The following is an 18,286-nucleotide window of genomic DNA, read 5'->3' as shown; positions in this document are numbered from 1 at the left end:
TTGCCGATCAGGACAGCAGTTCGGCAGTTCGAATCCCTGCGATGGAGTGAGCTCCTGTTGCTCGAATCCCTGCTCCTGCCAATCAAGCAGTTCGAAAGCACGTCAAAGTGCTGGACTCCTTGGCAGGTTTTGAATAAACACTCACAAACTTTTTATTGACAATAGCTAGTCAGATAAATTAAGGATCTACACAATTTTGTAATATGAAGAGAATAACATTTGTTGATAAACCAGAGAGAGGAACTGAGGGAAGTCTGGGGGAGGGGAGGGTGGGTTACTTTATGGGGAGGGGGGAAATAGGGGGGAATTAAGGATGATATGTTTTTTGATAAAATGTCTTGTTGAAATTCCTAATAAAAAATATTTTTAAAAAAGAAAAGAAAAATAGATAAATAGGTATGGCTCCGGCGGGAAGGTAAACGGCATTTCCATGCGCTGCTCTGGTTCGCCAGAAGCGGCTTAGTCCTGCTGGCCACATGACCCGGAAGCTGTACGCCGGCTCCCTCGGCCAAGAAAGCGAGATGAGCACCGCAACCCCAGAGTCGGCCACAACTGGACCTAATGGTCAGGGGTCCCTTTACCTTTACTTAATGGACCTAAGAGGTATCTCAAGCCATTTGCACATGTTGCCCTGCAACCAGCCCCTTCAGAATGTTGGTACCCTATATATCGAAAGGAGCAAAGCAGGGATATTTGAGGGAGCAGGCTAGCAGGCGGGAGCCATGTATTACATCACAGGAGCCGACACAACACAAACCACAGTTGCTGTATGTAGGTTGTTTGTTTTTTTTTTGCTTTTTATCTTAAATTTTTCGGGAGCCCCCAAGAGAGTGAGGCCCTAAGCTAGAGCTCATTTATCTTACACCGTATATAAATCCGGCACTGCCTGCGTTCCCCCAGAAAAAAAGCACTGACATAAGCCAATCACGCACCATAAGCAGTAAGTCAATATACACTATAAACATGAATTATGCACTAAAATAAATGGACTAAATGCATAGCTGTCAACGTTTCCCTTTTTTTAAGGGAGATTCCCTTATTCCAAATAGGATTCCTCGCAAGAAAAGGGAAAAGTTGACAGCTATGACTAAATGTTTTAACATAACCCGAGATTCTTAACCCTGATTGAAATCCACTTCCTTACTAACCTATTTCCTTCCCGCTTCAACTGCTTCGATTACTGCATGCAACCCTTTAACCCCGCCCACTGGTGTAGCCCCGCCCACAGCCCCTCCAAGCTCCGCCCCATAGCGGTCTCCCTGCCGCCTTTGGCCACGCCCAGCTCCTTGGCCGCGCCCACAGCCCCTCCAAGCTCCGCCCCCGAGCGTTCTCTCTCCCGCCTTTGGCCACGCCCAGCTCCTTGACCACGCCCACAGCCCCTCCAAGCTCCGCCCCTGAGCGTTCTCTCTGCCGCCTTTGGTCACGCCCAGCTCCTTGACCACGCCCACAGCCCCTCCAAGCTCCGCCCCTGAGCGTTCTTCTCTCCCGCCTTTGGCCACGCCCAGCTCCTTGACCACGCCCACAGCCCCTCCAAGCTCCGCCCCTGAGCGTTCTTCTCTCCCCCCTCGCCCACCCGCAGCCCCGCCCACCGGCCCTCGCCCCGCCCCTCACCGCCTCCTCCGGCCCCTGGAGTTTCGAGCGGCGCCTCAGGCTGAGGAGCGGCGGCGAGTCCGCGCCGGAGGCCAACGGTCGCGCGTAAAAACCTCCTCCGCCGCCGCCGGCCATCTCCCGTTGGCTTGGGAGCTCCTGTCAGAGCTCCGCCGCGGCCTCTTTTCTCCGCCGCCGCCGCCTCAGCCGTAACCGTCCCAAACAGCGCGCGGAAAACCCCCTCGGCCCTGCCATTGGGCGGATATCCCGTCAGTCATGCCTGAATGCAGCCAATGAGGAGGGCGAGGCGTGTCCGCCAACCGCCTTTCCCCGCCGGATGCTGCTAAGCCAATGAGGAGGTGCCGTCCCGCCCTCGCGGCTCTCCCAGTTCGCGGGTTCGAATCTCAGCTAGCGGCGACGCATGTTAATTTAATTAAAATTTTAAAATCTCATTTCCCCCTCATCTGAGACGCCTAATCTATTCGATCGGCGGCATTGGCACTACTATAGGTGCCACATACTGTAATGCCCTTGCTGCGTTTGTGACAACTAGCCGCGCCTACCCTTTGGAACTCCCTGCCTCTTGACATCACTGGGCTCTTTGGGGCACCTGCGAAAAACATTCCTGTTTAGACAAGCCCACCCAAATGCGCAGAAAGCCAATGAAAACTTTAATCCGTTTAAAAACATTTTGACTTTTATATGCTTTAAAGCAGGGTTGTAAATTTTTCTTTATTTCACCGTCTTCTGCAAACTGCTTTGAGGTTTGTTTTCCAATCGAGCAGTGTGTAAATTTCATGAGAATAATAATAATAATAATAATTTATTTGTACCCTGCCCATCTGGCTGGGCTTCCCCAGCAACTCTGGGCGGCTTCCAACAAAGATGAAAAATACATTAAAATGTCACACATTAAAAACTTCCCTGAGCAGAGCTGCCTTTGGATGTCTTCTAAATGTTAGGCAGTTGTTTATCTCTTTGACATCTGATGGGATGAAACAGATCCGGCTAACAAGCGGCAAATTGCTCAGGCGTCTGCTCAGAGTGCAAGTTTAGAAATTAGAATTTAAAAAGAAAGAAATGTGTATACTCGGAAGTAACTTCCCCTGAGATCAGCGGAACAGGAATCACTTCTGAGTAGGAAAAAAACCTCTTTTTTTGCTTTATAAAGTGTGTGCATGCGCGAGCGCACGTGTGCATTACTCTGCATTTCATGACGTTGCCTCCTGGGACTGTCATGGATCCGAGTCACACGTGGTTTGCAGTTTCCGGGTTGCCTTTGGACGCCCAAACAAATCGGAATTGTAGAATCGAATCCTGGGATTGTAGAGCTGGAAAGGGCGCAGAGAGTCATCTAGTTCAAGCCTCTGTCTTTCTCCCGCCCCCCCTAAAAAACAGGAGCTCTTTCACGCAGGTCCCAATGCACGAACTTCGAAAACGTCGGCCAACTTCTCAGAACCACTTTCTGCAACTCAGAGAAAGAAAGAGAAGCGCGGGAAAGCGATAGGCAGAAAGGGCACGTGAAGGAAAGAGAATTAAAAGTGAATCCCGTGTTTCCTGTTAAGGGAAGTTTTTAATGTTTGATGTATTTTTAATATGGGCGGAGTATATATATATATATATATATATATATATATATATATATATATATATATTTATATAAATATATATATAAATATATATATAAATATATAAATATATATTTATATATTATTATAATTATATATATAATATATATATACTATATATTTATATATATAGTATATATATAGTATATAGTATATATTTATATATGTATACTATATATATAAATATACTATATACTATATATATATATGTATAGTATAGACTATATATATACTATATATATATAATATAAATATATATTTATATAGTATATAAATATATATAGTGTGTGTGTGTATATATATATATATATATATATATATATATATATATATATATATATATATAATTATTATTATTATATCCCCACACGAAATAAAATCCCAGATGGGGGGAAAACAGCCGCTCCTCTCTTGGCTTCTTGGACTCTTAACCTGTGGGTCCCCCCCCCATGTTGTTGAACTACAACTCCCATCACCCCTAGCTAGCAAGGCCAGAGCTCAGGGATGATGGGAATTGTAGTCCAACAACATGGGGTTGAGAACCACAGGTTGAGAACCACTGATTGGAGGGAGGGAGACCTGCTCCCCCGTGAAATATTTCCAGCCTGCGACTGGCGTGGGCCACCGTTTCCCTATCTCTACAGTCTCACCCGCATTGCCCCCACCCGCACGGTTCTCTGCATTTTCCTATCTCTACGTTCCCACTCCGGGCGCGATTGCCCCGGATGCCGGCTTCGCGGGCCCCGGACGCGCGTGCGCGAGGGCGGAGTCTACGGGTCGGGAGGAGGGACCTGAAGGAGGGAGGCGCTGAGGCCGCGACGTCAACAACCGCCGGGCGCTTCTTCTCCACAGGTGCTGCCGAGGCCGCGTGAGGGAAGCGCGGCTGAGAGGAGGAGGAGGAGGCGTCGGCCATGACCAAGTACTGCCGGGCGCCCAACTGCTGCAACTCGGCCCGGGAGCCGCGGACCGACAACCGGCGCCTCAGTTTCTACAAGTCAGTCAACTTTCGGGAAGGGGGGGGAGGGGGAGTTGGGGGAGGGGCGTGACGTCACCGGGGAAAAACAAGAACCCCCTTGTGACGTCGCGGGGAAGCGTTGTGACGACACGAGAGGGGGAGAAACGGGGCGCGCGCTGGATTTATTTGGCCCCCACCCCCCAAAATTATGAGTCTTTGTAAATTGTGTTTCTCATGGAAGTTTTTATTATTATTATTATTTATTATTATTTAATTGCCAAATGCTAATGCGTTTGCATAATTCAGTTTGCTAGGAATAAAAAATCATTTCAAGTTAGAGCTTAATAATAATTTCACTATTAATATACTACTTCTTAATTGTGTTTCACTATAAATAGACTTAATTGTATTTCCGTTCAACAATTACTTTGGTAAAATACATATTTTGTGATGTGCCAATGGCTTGAGATACTTATGAAGTCCATAAATTACCATATACAGTGGTACCTCGGGTTACAGATGCTTCAGGTTACAGACCCCACTAACCCAGGAATAGTACCTCGTGTTAAGAACTTTGCTTCAGGATGAGAACAGACATCGCACGGTGGCAGCGGGAGGCCCCATTAGCTAAAGTGGTGCTTCAGGTTAAGAACAGTTTCAGGTTAAGAACGGACCTCCAGAATGAGTTCTTAACCCGAGGTACGACTGTAGTGCGACTGGGACACGACAGGGCCATTGCAAAATCTGCAGCACATGCAGCAGCATTTGAGGCAACCGTGTGCAAAGTTTTGTGGGAATAAACAGGGTGGGCTGCTGAGAGAGCCTGTTTACTAATTAAGCACATTTCTAAACTGCTTAATATTTTAAAATCTCAAAACCATATTCAACCTCCAGAACGAATTAAGTACTTAACCCAAGGTACCACTGTATAGCATCTATTCAACAACAAAAAACAGCGACCATTTGTTGTGGACAAAGAACACCTGGACATGTAAAGGACCCCATTTCCTTCAGGAGCTGAGGGCCGCATCAAACCTCAATCCGGCCCTGCCTGCACATGGGGAAACCAAGGAAGTGGGGAGGGCACCCCCCTAAAGGTGTGGGTGGTGGTGGGGATAGGGGGACCGCCCCCCTGGGTTGGGGGTGCTTTAAATCGGGCAACTTCCGCGGACCCAGGAGCCACACGTTTGGGGTCCCGTTTCTTAAACTTTTGCCATATATTTTGGTTGGTGCCCCTGTTTCCACCCACCCTGGATCAGGCCGTGACCCATTGGTGGGTTCCAGCCCACCAGTTGAAGACCAGTGCTTCAAATAATAATAATAATCATTATTTTTTTAATTGTACCCCGCCTATCTGACCGGGTTGCCCCAGCACTCTGTGCAGCTACGAACATACGTATCAAAACATTGCATATTAAAAAGCTTCTCTCTACAGGGCTGCCTTCAGATGTCTTATCTAATGGTTATATAGTTACTCAACTCCTTTACATCTGATAAGAGGGCGTTCCACCCTGCATTGAACTCCTGGCTGTAGCCTAGATACTTTGCTGTCTTGTTTGCATGACATCACGTTAAGCCCGCCTTTGCCAACCAGGTGCCAGCCTCAGGTGTTTTTGACTACAACACTATTAGGAATTGTAGCCCAAAATGGGGGTGGGGGTGTGTGGCAAGCACCAGTTTGGTGAAACTGGCTTATCCCAGGCCTGCCAAGCTCAACATGTCGACACCGGCATGTATATTATGATTTGTTTCTAAGACTGTGGTCCTTGGAAGGAAGAACGTCCCAGTACTTTTCCTCGAATTTCACTTCCTAGTAAGCAGCGTCCATGACTTCCACCACATGGGTTTTATTTCTTTTCACCCAACCTGAGGAAGCCAGAAAGAGGAACCAGAATATGTGGTTATGCTTTGTAACACGGTCATGTTGCATACATCTCAAGCCGCTTTGGTTGTCCGTTTTTGCAGGAAAAACAAGATATGGGTACATTATTATTGAGTCTTTCATTTCTAGAGCTTCAGATACGGAATGCTAACCTGGGGGGTTGACTCTTGAATAGGTAGTGAAGAGCCCTCCCTCCTTCTCAAAGGATTCTTTCAGGCAGCCTCCAGATTGCTTCACCCTCCTGTTATCTTCCTTCTTCTTAAATCCTGAATAGCTGCGTTTCTAAAGCCACTTAGTGGTTGCTGAGGCTCCTTAATTCACTCTCTCCTTGATAATAGGAGACAAGCCAAACTAGATCAGAAGCTGGTGATAGGAGAGCCTGACGGGTGGGGTGGTTTGTGGTTTTTTGCATTTCTTTTGGAAGTGCAGGGTGGGACTAAATATGGACATTTGCCCTGGGGGAAGAATAGTTTAATCATCCTCTCTCTGCCCCCCCCCCGCCTTGCTATTTTCCCAGTGTAAATCTTCCTCCCACCTCTTTTTTCCAGTGGGACTATTGTAAGGGGGGGAATTTACCTTGCTGGAAGCAGGGCAGGGTCAGGAAAGGCGTATCCTTTCCCCCAGCACTAAGGCTGTGTACATACCTACGCCTTTAAAGTACATTGAGAGAACATTCTTTCCCCCAAAGAATTCTGGGCATTGTAGATTATTATGGGTTGCTGAGAACTGTAAATCTGTGAGGGGTGAATCGCAGTGCACATAATTTTTTTTGAGGTGAAAGGATGTGTTTTGAGAGTTCTCTAAAGGTATAGTGTGTGCAGGGCCTATGATTCTGATCTGATTCACACTTGCGCACCCTGTGGCTGCTTTTTAAATAAAAAGCAAAGGGATTGGATATTCAGTCACTCAGCTTGTCTCATTTGACTGTTGAGGTTTGTATGTCTCCCTTGTAAAATGGGGGTGTCCCACATCGTACTATTTACAGTGGTACCTCAGGTTACAGATGCTTCAGGTTACAAACTCTGCTAACCCAGAAATAGTACCTCAGGTTAAGAATTTTGCTTCAGGATGAGAATAGAAATTGTGTGGCGACAGCGCAGCAGCAGTGGGAGGCCCCATTAGCTAAAGTGTTGTCTCAGGTTAAGAAAAGTTTCAGGTTAAGAATAGACCTTGAGCATGAATTAAGTTCTTAACCCGAGGTACCACTGTATGTGTTCGACAAGAGGGTGCTCAGGTGTGTCAGTATATTTGTTTATTTGGCACCAGCCATGCACGTGCTGCCTTAAAAAGACCAAAAGGCAGCAGGCAGAGGCTGGCCCATAAGGGCAAGTATGGTTTTTCCCCACCAACCTTAGTCTGCCCTCAGCCAGCCAGCTATCATCTGCCTATCTTCTATCTTAAATCCAAGCCATAGAGTGGCACTGCTTTGCCAACTGCATCTTCTTTATTCTCAGCATTGTCCTTGTAAAACTCAGCAGGGAGGAGGATGGGGGCAAAACCAGAATTTTTTAGCTCTGCCTGTCATTGGCTCTGCCTTCTGTCCCGGTAGACACCAGACACCCCTGGCGAAAGGACAGGTCCCTTCCCAAGAGACTTACACGCTAGAGAAAAAATTAGGGAGACAGCAGCTGACCTGGAGGGGAATGGAGGTCTGGGCCAAACAGGGGAGGAACATGCATTTATTTCAGCTACAGGTGTGTGGACTTTGGCATTTATTCACTCCTCCACACAGGTTTCCTCTGCACAATCCTGAACGTCTCCAGCAATGGCTCTCCCAGATGAACCAGGAAAAGTGGGTCCCAACGAAGCACCAGCACTTGTGCAGCGAACACTTTGCCCCGTCCTGTTTTGAATACCGGTGGGGGGCACGCTTCCTGAAGCCTGACGCTGTTCCCACCATCTTCCAGACCTCAGAAGGCTCGCTGGTGAGTGGTTGGTCACCTGGCAAGAAAGTATGTTGGATAATTGCCATTTTCCAAGCGGATGTTTTTGCTGTGTGGTGTATCCGTAGCTTAAGGACATACCAGAGGAGCAGGGATCCTCTGGCCCAAAGCTGTGCCCATGTTTGCCTCTGGATATGTCTGCCTCTGGCACATGGCCCCCGGGAGGCTGCTCCTTAAGCCACATGGCCCCTGGGCTGGAAAAGGTTCCTTGGCCCTAACATAGCATTTAAATAAAACCTCTTTGGAACTGGAGCCTTTTCTGTAGTAGATGCTCAGGGTGGGTTATAGCAGTGAAAGAAAAAAGCGAGTTGGGAGCCGAAGAGTGCTTTGTCATTTGTATTTCATAAAATGTATACACTGCTTGATTGTAAAAGGGGGGGGATCCTCAAAGCAGTTTACAAAAAATGTATCGAAATTAACAAAAAGAATGCAAGACTTTCAAAAAGTTGAAACTAAAAACAGATTAAAACTTGCACTGGCATTCTAAACATCTGGGTAGGCTTCTCTAAGCACAAGTGTTTCTAGCAAGGGAAAGTGCCAGCCTGATATCAATGGGTGTTAAGTCATTTTGGTTGTGCGCTCAAATTTAGCAGCCGACAAACCCACAGCAGACGGCTGGTTAAATTTCAGAGTGGGCCTGGTCATGTTATTATCCCATGTTAAATCTCTCCACTTTTGTGCTTGGGAGATTCACTTGCTAATGACAGAAGTTCAGTCTGTACTGGATCCTTGCATGCAACTTTGCTCTCACAAACTGTTTGTGCTGATAGCATTAGTTAGATGCAGCCTGGTTTCTAGAACTGCCCCCCCTTGGTGGCTGCTGTATATATATCTCAGCTGCGCAGCATCTTGGACTTGGATCCGAGAGCAAACAAACCTTTGCCATGTGATTTGTAACACAGAATAATAAACACCGCAGAGTATTGGGTTAAGAGGTGGATTTGTGTATGTTGCACTGCTGGGAGCATGTTTTGAGGGTAATAACCGCTGTGTGCACACAGCAAAGCAGTTAATGCCACGTGTCCTAAACACTGGGCTATGTCAGGGGAAGATCGAAGGCTGGCTGAAGAGGGACCAAAGCCCTGAGTGTAGAATGATGCCCTGATCTTTTCCTTGGTTACTCAGGTTCTGCACTTCACATTGTAGAAATGTCTGTGTTTATTTGAAACACTTTTACCTGGCTCTTTGGCTCGTGTGAGATGAGTGATGAACAAAATGGTCCCTGTCCCACAGGCTTACAATCTTAATAACGGGACACAAAATGGAAAAGAGCTAAGGTAGTAAAAGAGCAAAGAGGCAATGGTTCTTAAGCTTACGCAGTTCTTATAAATGACCAGCTTAAATATAAAATGGCTGAGGGAGAGGAGCAGAGCTAACTGAGTGGCGCTGCTTTCTCATCCCTTTCTGTGCTGCAGACTGATGGAATGTTTTGGTCTCTCTCCCCTGTCCCCCCCCCCCCCCCCCCCATTCCTCTGTGGGCTCCTGTAATGGGTGACCTGGAGTAAGAGTCCTAAAACTGGAGAGGAGGAGTATCATCTGGCTGATAATGCTTAGCCTCTAAATAGTGCTCTTTCAGTGCTTAAGGTACACATTTTCAGCTATCCCTAATGAAAACCTCTGCAACATAGGAGCCTTATTATCAAGGCCTTACTGACTATCTAGAAGAAAGGCAAAGTTATCTCCCAGGTGTCAGTTGGATGTCTTGCTTTCTGAAGTACCATATGACAGGCGGGCAGCAGCTCTGTCCCATGTGGTCATGCTGCCCTCAGAGGCAAAAGCTCAGTGTGAAATTGGCTGGGACGGAGGTGGTGGCAAACTCGTCTCCTGGCAAACAAAGGCCAGACAATACACATGGATTCCTGGTCGCTGTCCTCTAACAGTATGGGATGACTGGGGCTGCAGATACACCACATATTTAAAGCACATTATCTCCGCCAAAGGATCCTGGGAACTGTAGTTTATCCCTCACAGTTTACTATTCCCAGCCTCTGCAACAGACCACAGTGCCCAGGATACTTTGGGAGAAGTCGTGTGCTCTAAATGTACGATGTATAAGAATGGATTGGCTGCCTGCTGAGTTTGTAGCTCTGGTGGCATTTGGACTGCGCGCTTCTCAGCTCACACCGAAGTTCTCCACCCCCTCTGGCATTGTAGCAATGCAGCAATCCAGCAGCCTAGATGTGGTCGGGAATGGTGTGCTAGGAGCCCTCCCACCTGGGTTCAGTAGAGGAAAGGCTGGGAGACCCTCCCTCCACTGGCTCTTTATCACCGTAACCTACCCCTGGGCAAAGGGGAGATAAGAAATCGCATGAATAAGTCGCCCTTTGGTTCCTCAGAAGCCATTCTATTCAGGGCATGAGGCGTTGATGTAGCTTTATGTAGAGCTAGTGCAGGCTTCCTCAAACTCGGCCCTCCAGCTGTTTATGGACTACAGCACCCACCATCCCTAGCTAACAGGACCAGTGGTCAGGGATGATGGGAATTGTAGTCCCCAAACAGCTGAAGGGCTGAGTTTGGGGGTGCCTGAGCTAGTCCTTGAATTTCCAAAGAACATAAGAGCCTCCTGGATCAGGCTGACGGCCCCTGTAGCCCAGCATCCTGTTCTCACGGTGGCCAACCAAATGCAAGCAGGATTTCAAGCACAAGAGAACTTTCCCCTCCTGTTGTTTCCAGCAACTGATGTTCAGAAGCATTGCTGCCTCCCAGCTGTGGTGGCACAGCAGAGCCATAATGGCTAGTAGCTATAACTAGGCCTGTCCTCCTCCATCAATCTTCTCTTAAAGCCGTCCGCGTTGGTTGCAGTGCTCGTCTGTTGCATCAAAGAGTCTTGTGGTACCTTCAGGCCCAACACACTGGTTTTTTGTTGTTGTTGTTGTTGTTGTTGTTGTTGTTGTTGTTGTTGTTGTTCGTCTTGCATCTGTCTTACGCTGCAATAAATCTGTTTAGTCTATTTTAAGGCACCACAAGACTTTTTGTGGTTAGTGCTTGAATGTGCTTCTTCCCCTGTTCTCTCATCTCTTTTTCAATCTGTGTCTTGCCTCTTAGACAAAACCTGCGAGCAAAGGCTGTGGGGTGTCCTTACCATCTTTGCACAGCTCCTAGGAAATATCAGGCACTTTAAAAACAAGGGGAAGGAACGCAGTGTGGGGTTCAGGGCCTCCTCTTGTCTAGCTCACCTTGTGTGGGAATCGGTAGCCCTGCACCCCTCCCTCCCTTCCCTTCCCTCCCCCTCCCCTTTTTATGAAGATTCCCCGCACTGAGACCCCACAGCTAATTCTCCCCTGGTTTCCTCGCAGGCCCAAATAGGACTAATTCAGCCAGCTAGCCCTGGTGATCATCTAATGTTTATTGGGTGGATTTCCCCCCTAAATTGATTTTTGAATTCTGAATTTATTGTTATTCATGTTTTATTCTGTATTTTACGCTGTTTTTGTTACATCAATTAAGTGTTTTAAATTTGTTGTTAGCTGCCCTGAGCCCGGTTTTTTGAAGCGGGAAGGGCGGGGTATAAATAAAAATTTTTTATTATTATTATTTATTATCTTGGAAGGATAGCTGCTCATTTGTCTGCTTTCGCTTTTGCAGAAGAGGGAAAACCCGGCCAGGACTTCCTCCGATGTCCCAGCTAAGAAGCTCATCATTGAATGCCAAGGGGAGAGGAGCATGCCAGGACCCCAAGCCATCAGCCGCCCCGAGCCCAACGCCCTGGAGACGCTTGCCATCGCCATTGACCCCAGCGTGGCAGCTGCCCCGATCTACGTGGAGACCCAGCCCTCCGCCTCAGACTTCCCTGCCCTCTCAGGGCCCTTGGTCGGGGCTGTGAACCTGCTGCCTTTGGTCCAAATCGTGGAGCCCCTCAAGGCCGTGACGCTGACTATGTCTTCCCCGGTTGATGCCGGCCAGCCTCTCCCGGACCGGGTGGAGCAGCAGGTGGTTGACTTCTTGGCCTCGCTGCCGCCGGCGACCCTAGAAGCTACGCCGGGCTCGTCCAGGGGGACCTCTGAGCCCTTTTGTGCAGAGGTGGCCATGCCCTGCGAGGTGGTGGCGTCTGCCAACCAGCCGCCGCTGCAGGCCCTGATGGCCGACCCAGCCATGGCTCCGGAGCAAGGGGCGCTCATCATCGAGAATGTCTCCATCGAGCCGTTTCTGGAGACTGACCCCTCCGCCGTCGCCGTCCTGCGCTCCCTGCAGGAGCCACCCGCCGAGGTGGTGGCGTACTTTGAGACCATCCCGACAGCGCCCATCACGGCCGCCGCCTCTTCCGGCGTGACCCCCCCTGAGACGGTGCTGTCCTCCGCCCTGAGCCTCCCCATTGTCTCCACCGTCCCCATCGTCTCCAACCAGGCGCCTCCGAAGGCCCCCCTGGCGGAAGAGGAGAAGCTGGAGGAGCTGAGCTCGGCCGAGTCCTTGGAGGAGCAGCTGGAGGAGCACCGCTACCACAAGCACGAGGGGACGACCTCGGAGCTCGTGGAGGTGGTGATGGGCCTTCAGAAGAAGGTGAAGGTTCTCCAGCAGAGGCACCGCCGGCACTGCGCGAAGCTGGAGGCCATGGAAGGGGTGGTGGAGCAGCTGCGAAAGGAGAACCTGGTGTCCGAGGAGAAGCTGAAGCTGCTGGAAATGGTAAGCTGGCTTTGCAGGGCGGCGGGTCTCCTTGGGCTGCATCCGCAGCTGGGAAACGGAGAGAGGCGAGCACGGGTCGGAGGTCAGGTCTGCTGGGATTTCTCAGCTTCTGCGTTTTCCTCTTTAAGCATGAAGTTTCTCGGCCTCATGAGTACAGGGGGCGGTTGGGATAATATATAAAAGGGAAGAACCTTGAAATAATCGAGGAAGGTAAGTAATGGGTTTTGGGGATAGGGGGTTCTTTTTAAAACACACACACACAGGTTTTCCAATTTAATAATAATAATAATAATAATTTATTTATACCCCGCCCATCTGGCTGAGTTTCCCCAGCCACTCTGGGCGACTCCCAATAGAATATTAAAAACACAATAAATACATCAAACGTCTAAAACTTCCTTATACAGGGTTGCCTTCAGATGTCTTCTAAAGGTTGTATAATCATTTCCTTGACATCTGATGGGAGGGTGTTCCACAGGGCGGGCGCCACCACCGAGAAGGCCCTCTGCCTGGTTCCCTGTAACCTTGCTTCTCGCAGGGAGGGAACCGCCAGAAGGCCCTCGGAGCTGGTCCCCCGTGTCCGGGCTGGACGATGGGGGTGGAGACGCTCCTCCAGGTATACAGGACCGAGGCCGTTTAATCCAATAAAGGCCACATTAAAAACATTCCGAATTATAAAATAATAAAACATTCCAAATATTAAGCCAAATCATAAATCTTTGTTTGACTTCCTACGCTCTGAGGCTGGAGGATTGCCATCACCTCACATTTGCGCTGCTTTCTTAATTAGTCCATGCGGTTCCCATAAATCAATCCGATGTTAATCCTTCCTTTGTTTTCACGGCCTCTGAATTCGTCCCGCAAGCGAGTTATATCAAAACAGTTTCTATGTGGTTGTTTATTTTCTTCCATGTCTTTCACTTTCACTTCTCCATGCCTGTATTACCCAATACGACACATCCCAAAATGGAGGAAATCTGGCTTTCTGCCCATTGTTCCAGGCATAAGTCCAAACCTCTTCGTTTCATCTCATACCAGAACAGACAAGCCTGTACTTTGGCTAGAAGCCTCAATTCCCAACTTCCACTCTTAACAGTCCTTCAAAATTAATTGCAAATTCATATATCTTTTCCACACAGTTAATAATTAGATCAAAATTATATCAGTATTACAGTACAATACCATCTCGCTTGTGTACATAATCAATCGGTAGTAGTAGTAGTAGTAGTAATAATAATAATAATAATAAATAATAATAAATTTATTTATTCCCTGGGTGGAGCCGGGCTCAGGGTGGCTAACATCAAAAAATTTCAGTAAAAACATAATAAGGAAAAAAAGAAAATGAAAAAAACAATTTAAAATACAGGTTAAAATGCAATTTAAAATGCAGCCTCATTTTAAAAGTCAAACTTTTGGCAAACATATTTGCCAAGTAAAGTAGCAAATATGCAGTATATCAAAAAGAAACAAAGGAGGCTAACCCCCCTTCCCGTTCCAACATACCAGTACCATAATAAAGATAGTCTCTCTTCCATGGGTTTTGGCGTGGGGCTCTTTCCTTGGTGAGGACATGTGTTGAACGGTCCTCCTGTTCCCCTGCCCAACCTTGAGCTAAAGGTTCCACAGCTGTTATCCACGATAGAGCCTCCAGCCTCTAGTTCACAGTCGCATCCAGAAGCAAGATGGTGGATGAGACGAAGCCGGTTTGGCCTGCTCCACCAAACCCACCCTTGCATGTCTTGTTATGCTGCCGTTTCTACGGGGATATACGCTCGGTATTCATCACTCCTGTTATACAAAAATCTCCAAATGGGTCCGAACTTCAATGTCTAAAACTCCTGGTAGAGGACAAGGATCTAGAGATCATGCTAAGGGTGGCCAAATTCTGTGCAACTGCCATAAAACTTAGGGAACAAACAGTCAAAATGATTAAGGTTTTAAATGAAAATTTTAGGTTATATTTTAGTGATCAAGATTTAATATATATTTTTAACTGCCGCTATATCTAAATTGTCTCTGTTATGCCCAATTGCAACTCAATGTATTCCTGTTGTGTTTTATGATTTTCCTGATATTGTATGTGAGCCGGAACTGGTCTGTGACAATAATAATAAAAATTCACCCTTGCACCTGCCCGTTTCTCTTAAACATCTGGAGGGTGGCATGTTGCCTAGTCTTGGCTTCTGCATTTATTTCAACAACTTACAGGCCACTTAATTGCAGGGGTTGGACTAGATGACCCTCTGGAGCCCTTCCAGGTCTACAGTTCTGTAACTCTATGAACCATAGCTCCACGGTAGAGCATCTGCTTTGCATGCAGAAGAGCGCTTCTGGATCAGGCCAGTGGCCCACCTAGTCCAGCATCCTGTTATCACAGCGTCCAATCAGAAGCCTATTATGGGAAACCCGCAGGCAGGACCCGAGTGCGAGAGCCCTTTCCCCTCTTCTGGTGTCCAGCAACTGGTTTGCAGAAGCACTGCTGCTTGTGACAGTTTTATTGCTGTAAACAGTTTAAATGAATATTTATTTAATGACACAGTGATATACAGATATTTTCCTAAATCAATAAACCAACAAGGTGTCGGGGAACCTCTTATTTTTTTAATTTTTATTGGAAGTTTTATTTACAACATAACATAAACCCCTCCCCATACAGAAATCCACCCTCAATAAACGTGAACATAACATACAATAAGCATAACATACAACAGTACAAACAACCAAATAAAATACTTCCTTTATTCTGTATCTGGCCTCCTTATTTACTTCTTATAAGCTGTTTCCTTTATGAATAATTATTAAGATTTTTCTAATTATATCTTAAATATCCACAAAGTCTCCTGCAGACAATAATCAAAACAAGTCCAGGTATGTATTTTAGGGCACTATTTTGCAAAGTATTCTCTGCATTTCCCCCATGCTTTTTGATACTCTTGTCTAGTGTGATCTCTGATTGCCTCAATCTAGCCAGTTCAATATACTCTTAACAGTTTGTCTTGCCATTCCTTTTTTCTTGGCACAATTTCTTTTTCCCAGTTTTTAGCAATTAGGATCCTTCCCGCTCCTGTGGCATAGAGGAGTATTTTCTGATCTTCTCTTCCGATACCTGTGTCCGTTATCCCTAGTAGAAAAGCTTCTGTATTTTTCATAAAGTTAAACATTTTTTTACGCTCGTCATATACTTTATTCCAGAAGCTTCTGGAAGCTTCTTTTGGGGACGCTCTTAACCTCTTCCGCTCTGATCTCCCCCTCACTCAGGCCTGCCTACAGTCCAGCACTCTTGTCCCCGAAGCCGGCGCTGCTGTGGCCATCATCTGCCAGGACAATGACCAGGCGCTGGTCTACGCCGTGCCCCAGCTCCCAGAAGAAGGGAACGAGACCATCATCCATGTGGAGGAGCAGTAATCTCGGAGGTGGCAGGGGGCAGTCAGGATCCAACCATTGTTGCGTTCCGTGTGGCCGAAGGCACCCGTCAGGGAGGGTCCCGGCACCTACGTCCTTCGGCTGCGAGAATCTCAGGCCTGGCGCCACCGGGCCTCTTCTGATCTCAGCTGCCTAACCCGATGGCCTTATTGCGACGGCACCTTATTTTGCGGGAAAGTTGCCTGAAATAATTGTACATAAAAATTGTCTGGGTGGGGGGAATTGAGCCACTGAGTGTGTGCGTGTGTGTTTGCCTCCTCTTCTGCGCCTGAGCCTCAAAGCTGCTGCCGCTGCTGCCTCATTTGTCGTGATAACCGCTGCTTGGTGTGAGCCAGACTGTCCTGGCCAGCTTGCTTTGCTAGCAAGGCACAGGCAAGGGCGGACAGGCCCATCTTGGCGGCTGAACTGCTGTATTGCTTTTTGGGCACCTGAAATTGCCGCACTTTGATGTTGGGCTCTCCTAGGTGCCTTTCTAAAGGGCTCAGCTTCAGGGCATCTCTGTCTCTCTTTATCTTTTTCTCTTTCTCTCTTTCTCCCTCTGTGTGAGAGAGAATTGCCCCCTCTCTCTTCCTGCTTCCAGCAGAACTGCTGGTATCTCTGCGCTCTCCACACTAATCAGAAGGCAAAAGTATTTGCTACTTGTCCCCATAGACCTTTCATACCTGGGCACATGTGGGATCATAAGGCCACCCAGTACCAGGGAGCAGTATCCATAAAAGGAGGGGGTTGAGAGAGGAGCAGAAAGGAATCTCTCACACACACCCTTTGTGGAGAACATGTAGTGGAAGTCGTTAACAAGAGGCCGTGATGAATGGCAATCCCACATGCGCGCCTGCTACAAAAGCGAGATTGAAACCAGATCAGTACATGAGAACATGGCGCCATCCACAGAGAGCTGAGCTGCGAAAGTGTTTTGAGCATTCAAAGAGACTCATTTTCATTTTTTCAGCTGCTTGACAGATTTCAGAATTGTTTCAGATTCGGCGCTTGCGTTGACCCATTGCAGCTCCTTGCGATCTCTTGAAAAGCGATTCTGTTCAGCCGAGTACTGCAAACAGGCCACATCTGACTGAAGGTGAAGGCTCGGTAGGGAGATTGTAGGGAGCAGCCTGTCTCAACCGTCTTAATCTAGCAAACTTCAGGGAAGTGCCAGCCTGGTGCGCTTCAAAAAGGCCTGCATTTGACAACAAAGCCTCCATAACTTACAGCGCAACCCGGAGGTCTGCCTATTCTTGAGCCCAACTCGGGTATTTAAATTCCTCGCATGGGCGAGGAGGTTGAGGATCTCCACCCCCATTCCCTCCCCACAAGGCGGGAGAGCCAAACATCTGCAGCAGAGAGCCTGTTCTGCTTATGTAACCCCCCTCCCTTTTCCGGCGATCTAGAACCCTGGAAGATCAGGATTCTAGAATCCACAGGGAGCCTTCCAACACATGGAAGGCAATAGTGCCAGCTGCAGGGAACATGATGGAGGGCACTATGCCCTTGGCCCCATCCCGTTCTCCCCCTCACCTGATGCAGCCAGCAGGGTGGGGAAAAGCTTTGGCAGGAAGCATAGCTGGTTTGGCTAGGGCTGTTGTTTCCTGCTAAGGACCCATTGCTACGTTGAATGTGTTCTGCATCCTTGCTGGTTCAGATGGAAGATCCCCTCTTAATCCTGCTTCCCACGGTGACTTGCCGGGTGCCCCTCGCAAGGCTGCCAGTGGGGCTTAAAGGTAAATATTCCCCTGCCCCACAACCAGCGCTCGGGCAGATTCTCACGTTAGCGGATGTTGCTTCCCTAAGTCGCTCTCATGTCGTCAGGGATGATAGTGGAAGGCTTTACAGGAATGTCTGCTTCTCCTTGGGTTCCCTCGGTCTTCTATCTAGACTCCTTTCAGCTTTTCTTTGAGGATGTCCTCTTGCGGCTACCGTCTTAGGTTTTCTTGTCATACAGTATTTTTGTCCCCTAGCCAGCCAAATAAAGAGTTGTTTTGATTTCGTGAGTGAGTGGATGTTACGATAAATCCTTTTAAAAAAATGTTATTAAGGTTTTGCTTTTTTAAAAACAACAACACGGGTCTCTGTAATTGAAAGTTAATCCAGGAGTAGGAGGAAAGGCTGGAAAATAAAACACGACAATGTGATTGTAGATCTTGGTGAGGGGCAGAAACTGACGGTGGGAAGAACCTCACTGGGGGTGGTGGGTGTGTTAACAGTGCTGTAATACAAAAAAAATTACCCTAATAAATTGAATATTGGAAAA

General features: G+C 47.7%; 2 protein-coding genes across 3 annotated transcripts in view; one reads left to right on the top strand and one right to left on the bottom strand.

Annotated features, from left to right (window-relative positions):
* The window catches only part of WDR62 (WD repeat domain 62), a 30,761-nt gene extending 28,904 nt beyond the window's left edge, over positions 1-1,857 (bottom strand). For both annotated transcript variants that reach the window (XM_083626786.1, XM_083626787.1), the window contains exon 1: positions 1,612-1,857. In XM_083626786.1, coding sequence (XP_083482912.1) covers positions 1,612-1,725 — 114 coding nt within the window. In that variant the 5' untranslated portion in view covers positions 1,726-1,857. The remainder of the gene's footprint in view (positions 1-1,611) is intronic.
* Positions 1,858-3,971: 2,114 nt separating this feature from the next.
* On the top strand, positions 3,972-18,286 carry THAP8 (THAP domain containing 8). The gene is made up of 4 exons (XM_083627511.1): positions 3,972-4,209; positions 7,785-7,977; positions 11,581-12,615; positions 15,877-18,286. The coding sequence occupies exons 1-4, from the start codon at positions 4,127-4,129 to the stop codon at positions 16,021-16,023; spliced, it is 1,458 nt and encodes a 485-aa protein (XP_083483637.1). The 5' UTR covers positions 3,972-4,126; the 3' UTR covers positions 16,024-18,286.

Source organism: Podarcis filfolensis (genome assembly GCF_964270895.1).
Source record: "Podarcis filfolensis genome assembly, chromosome: 8".
NCBI lineage: Eukaryota > Metazoa > Chordata > Lepidosauria > Squamata > Lacertidae > Podarcis > Podarcis filfolensis.
Note: the sequence above shows the minus strand (reverse complement) of the source record. Positions and strands in the feature narration are given on the sequence as shown.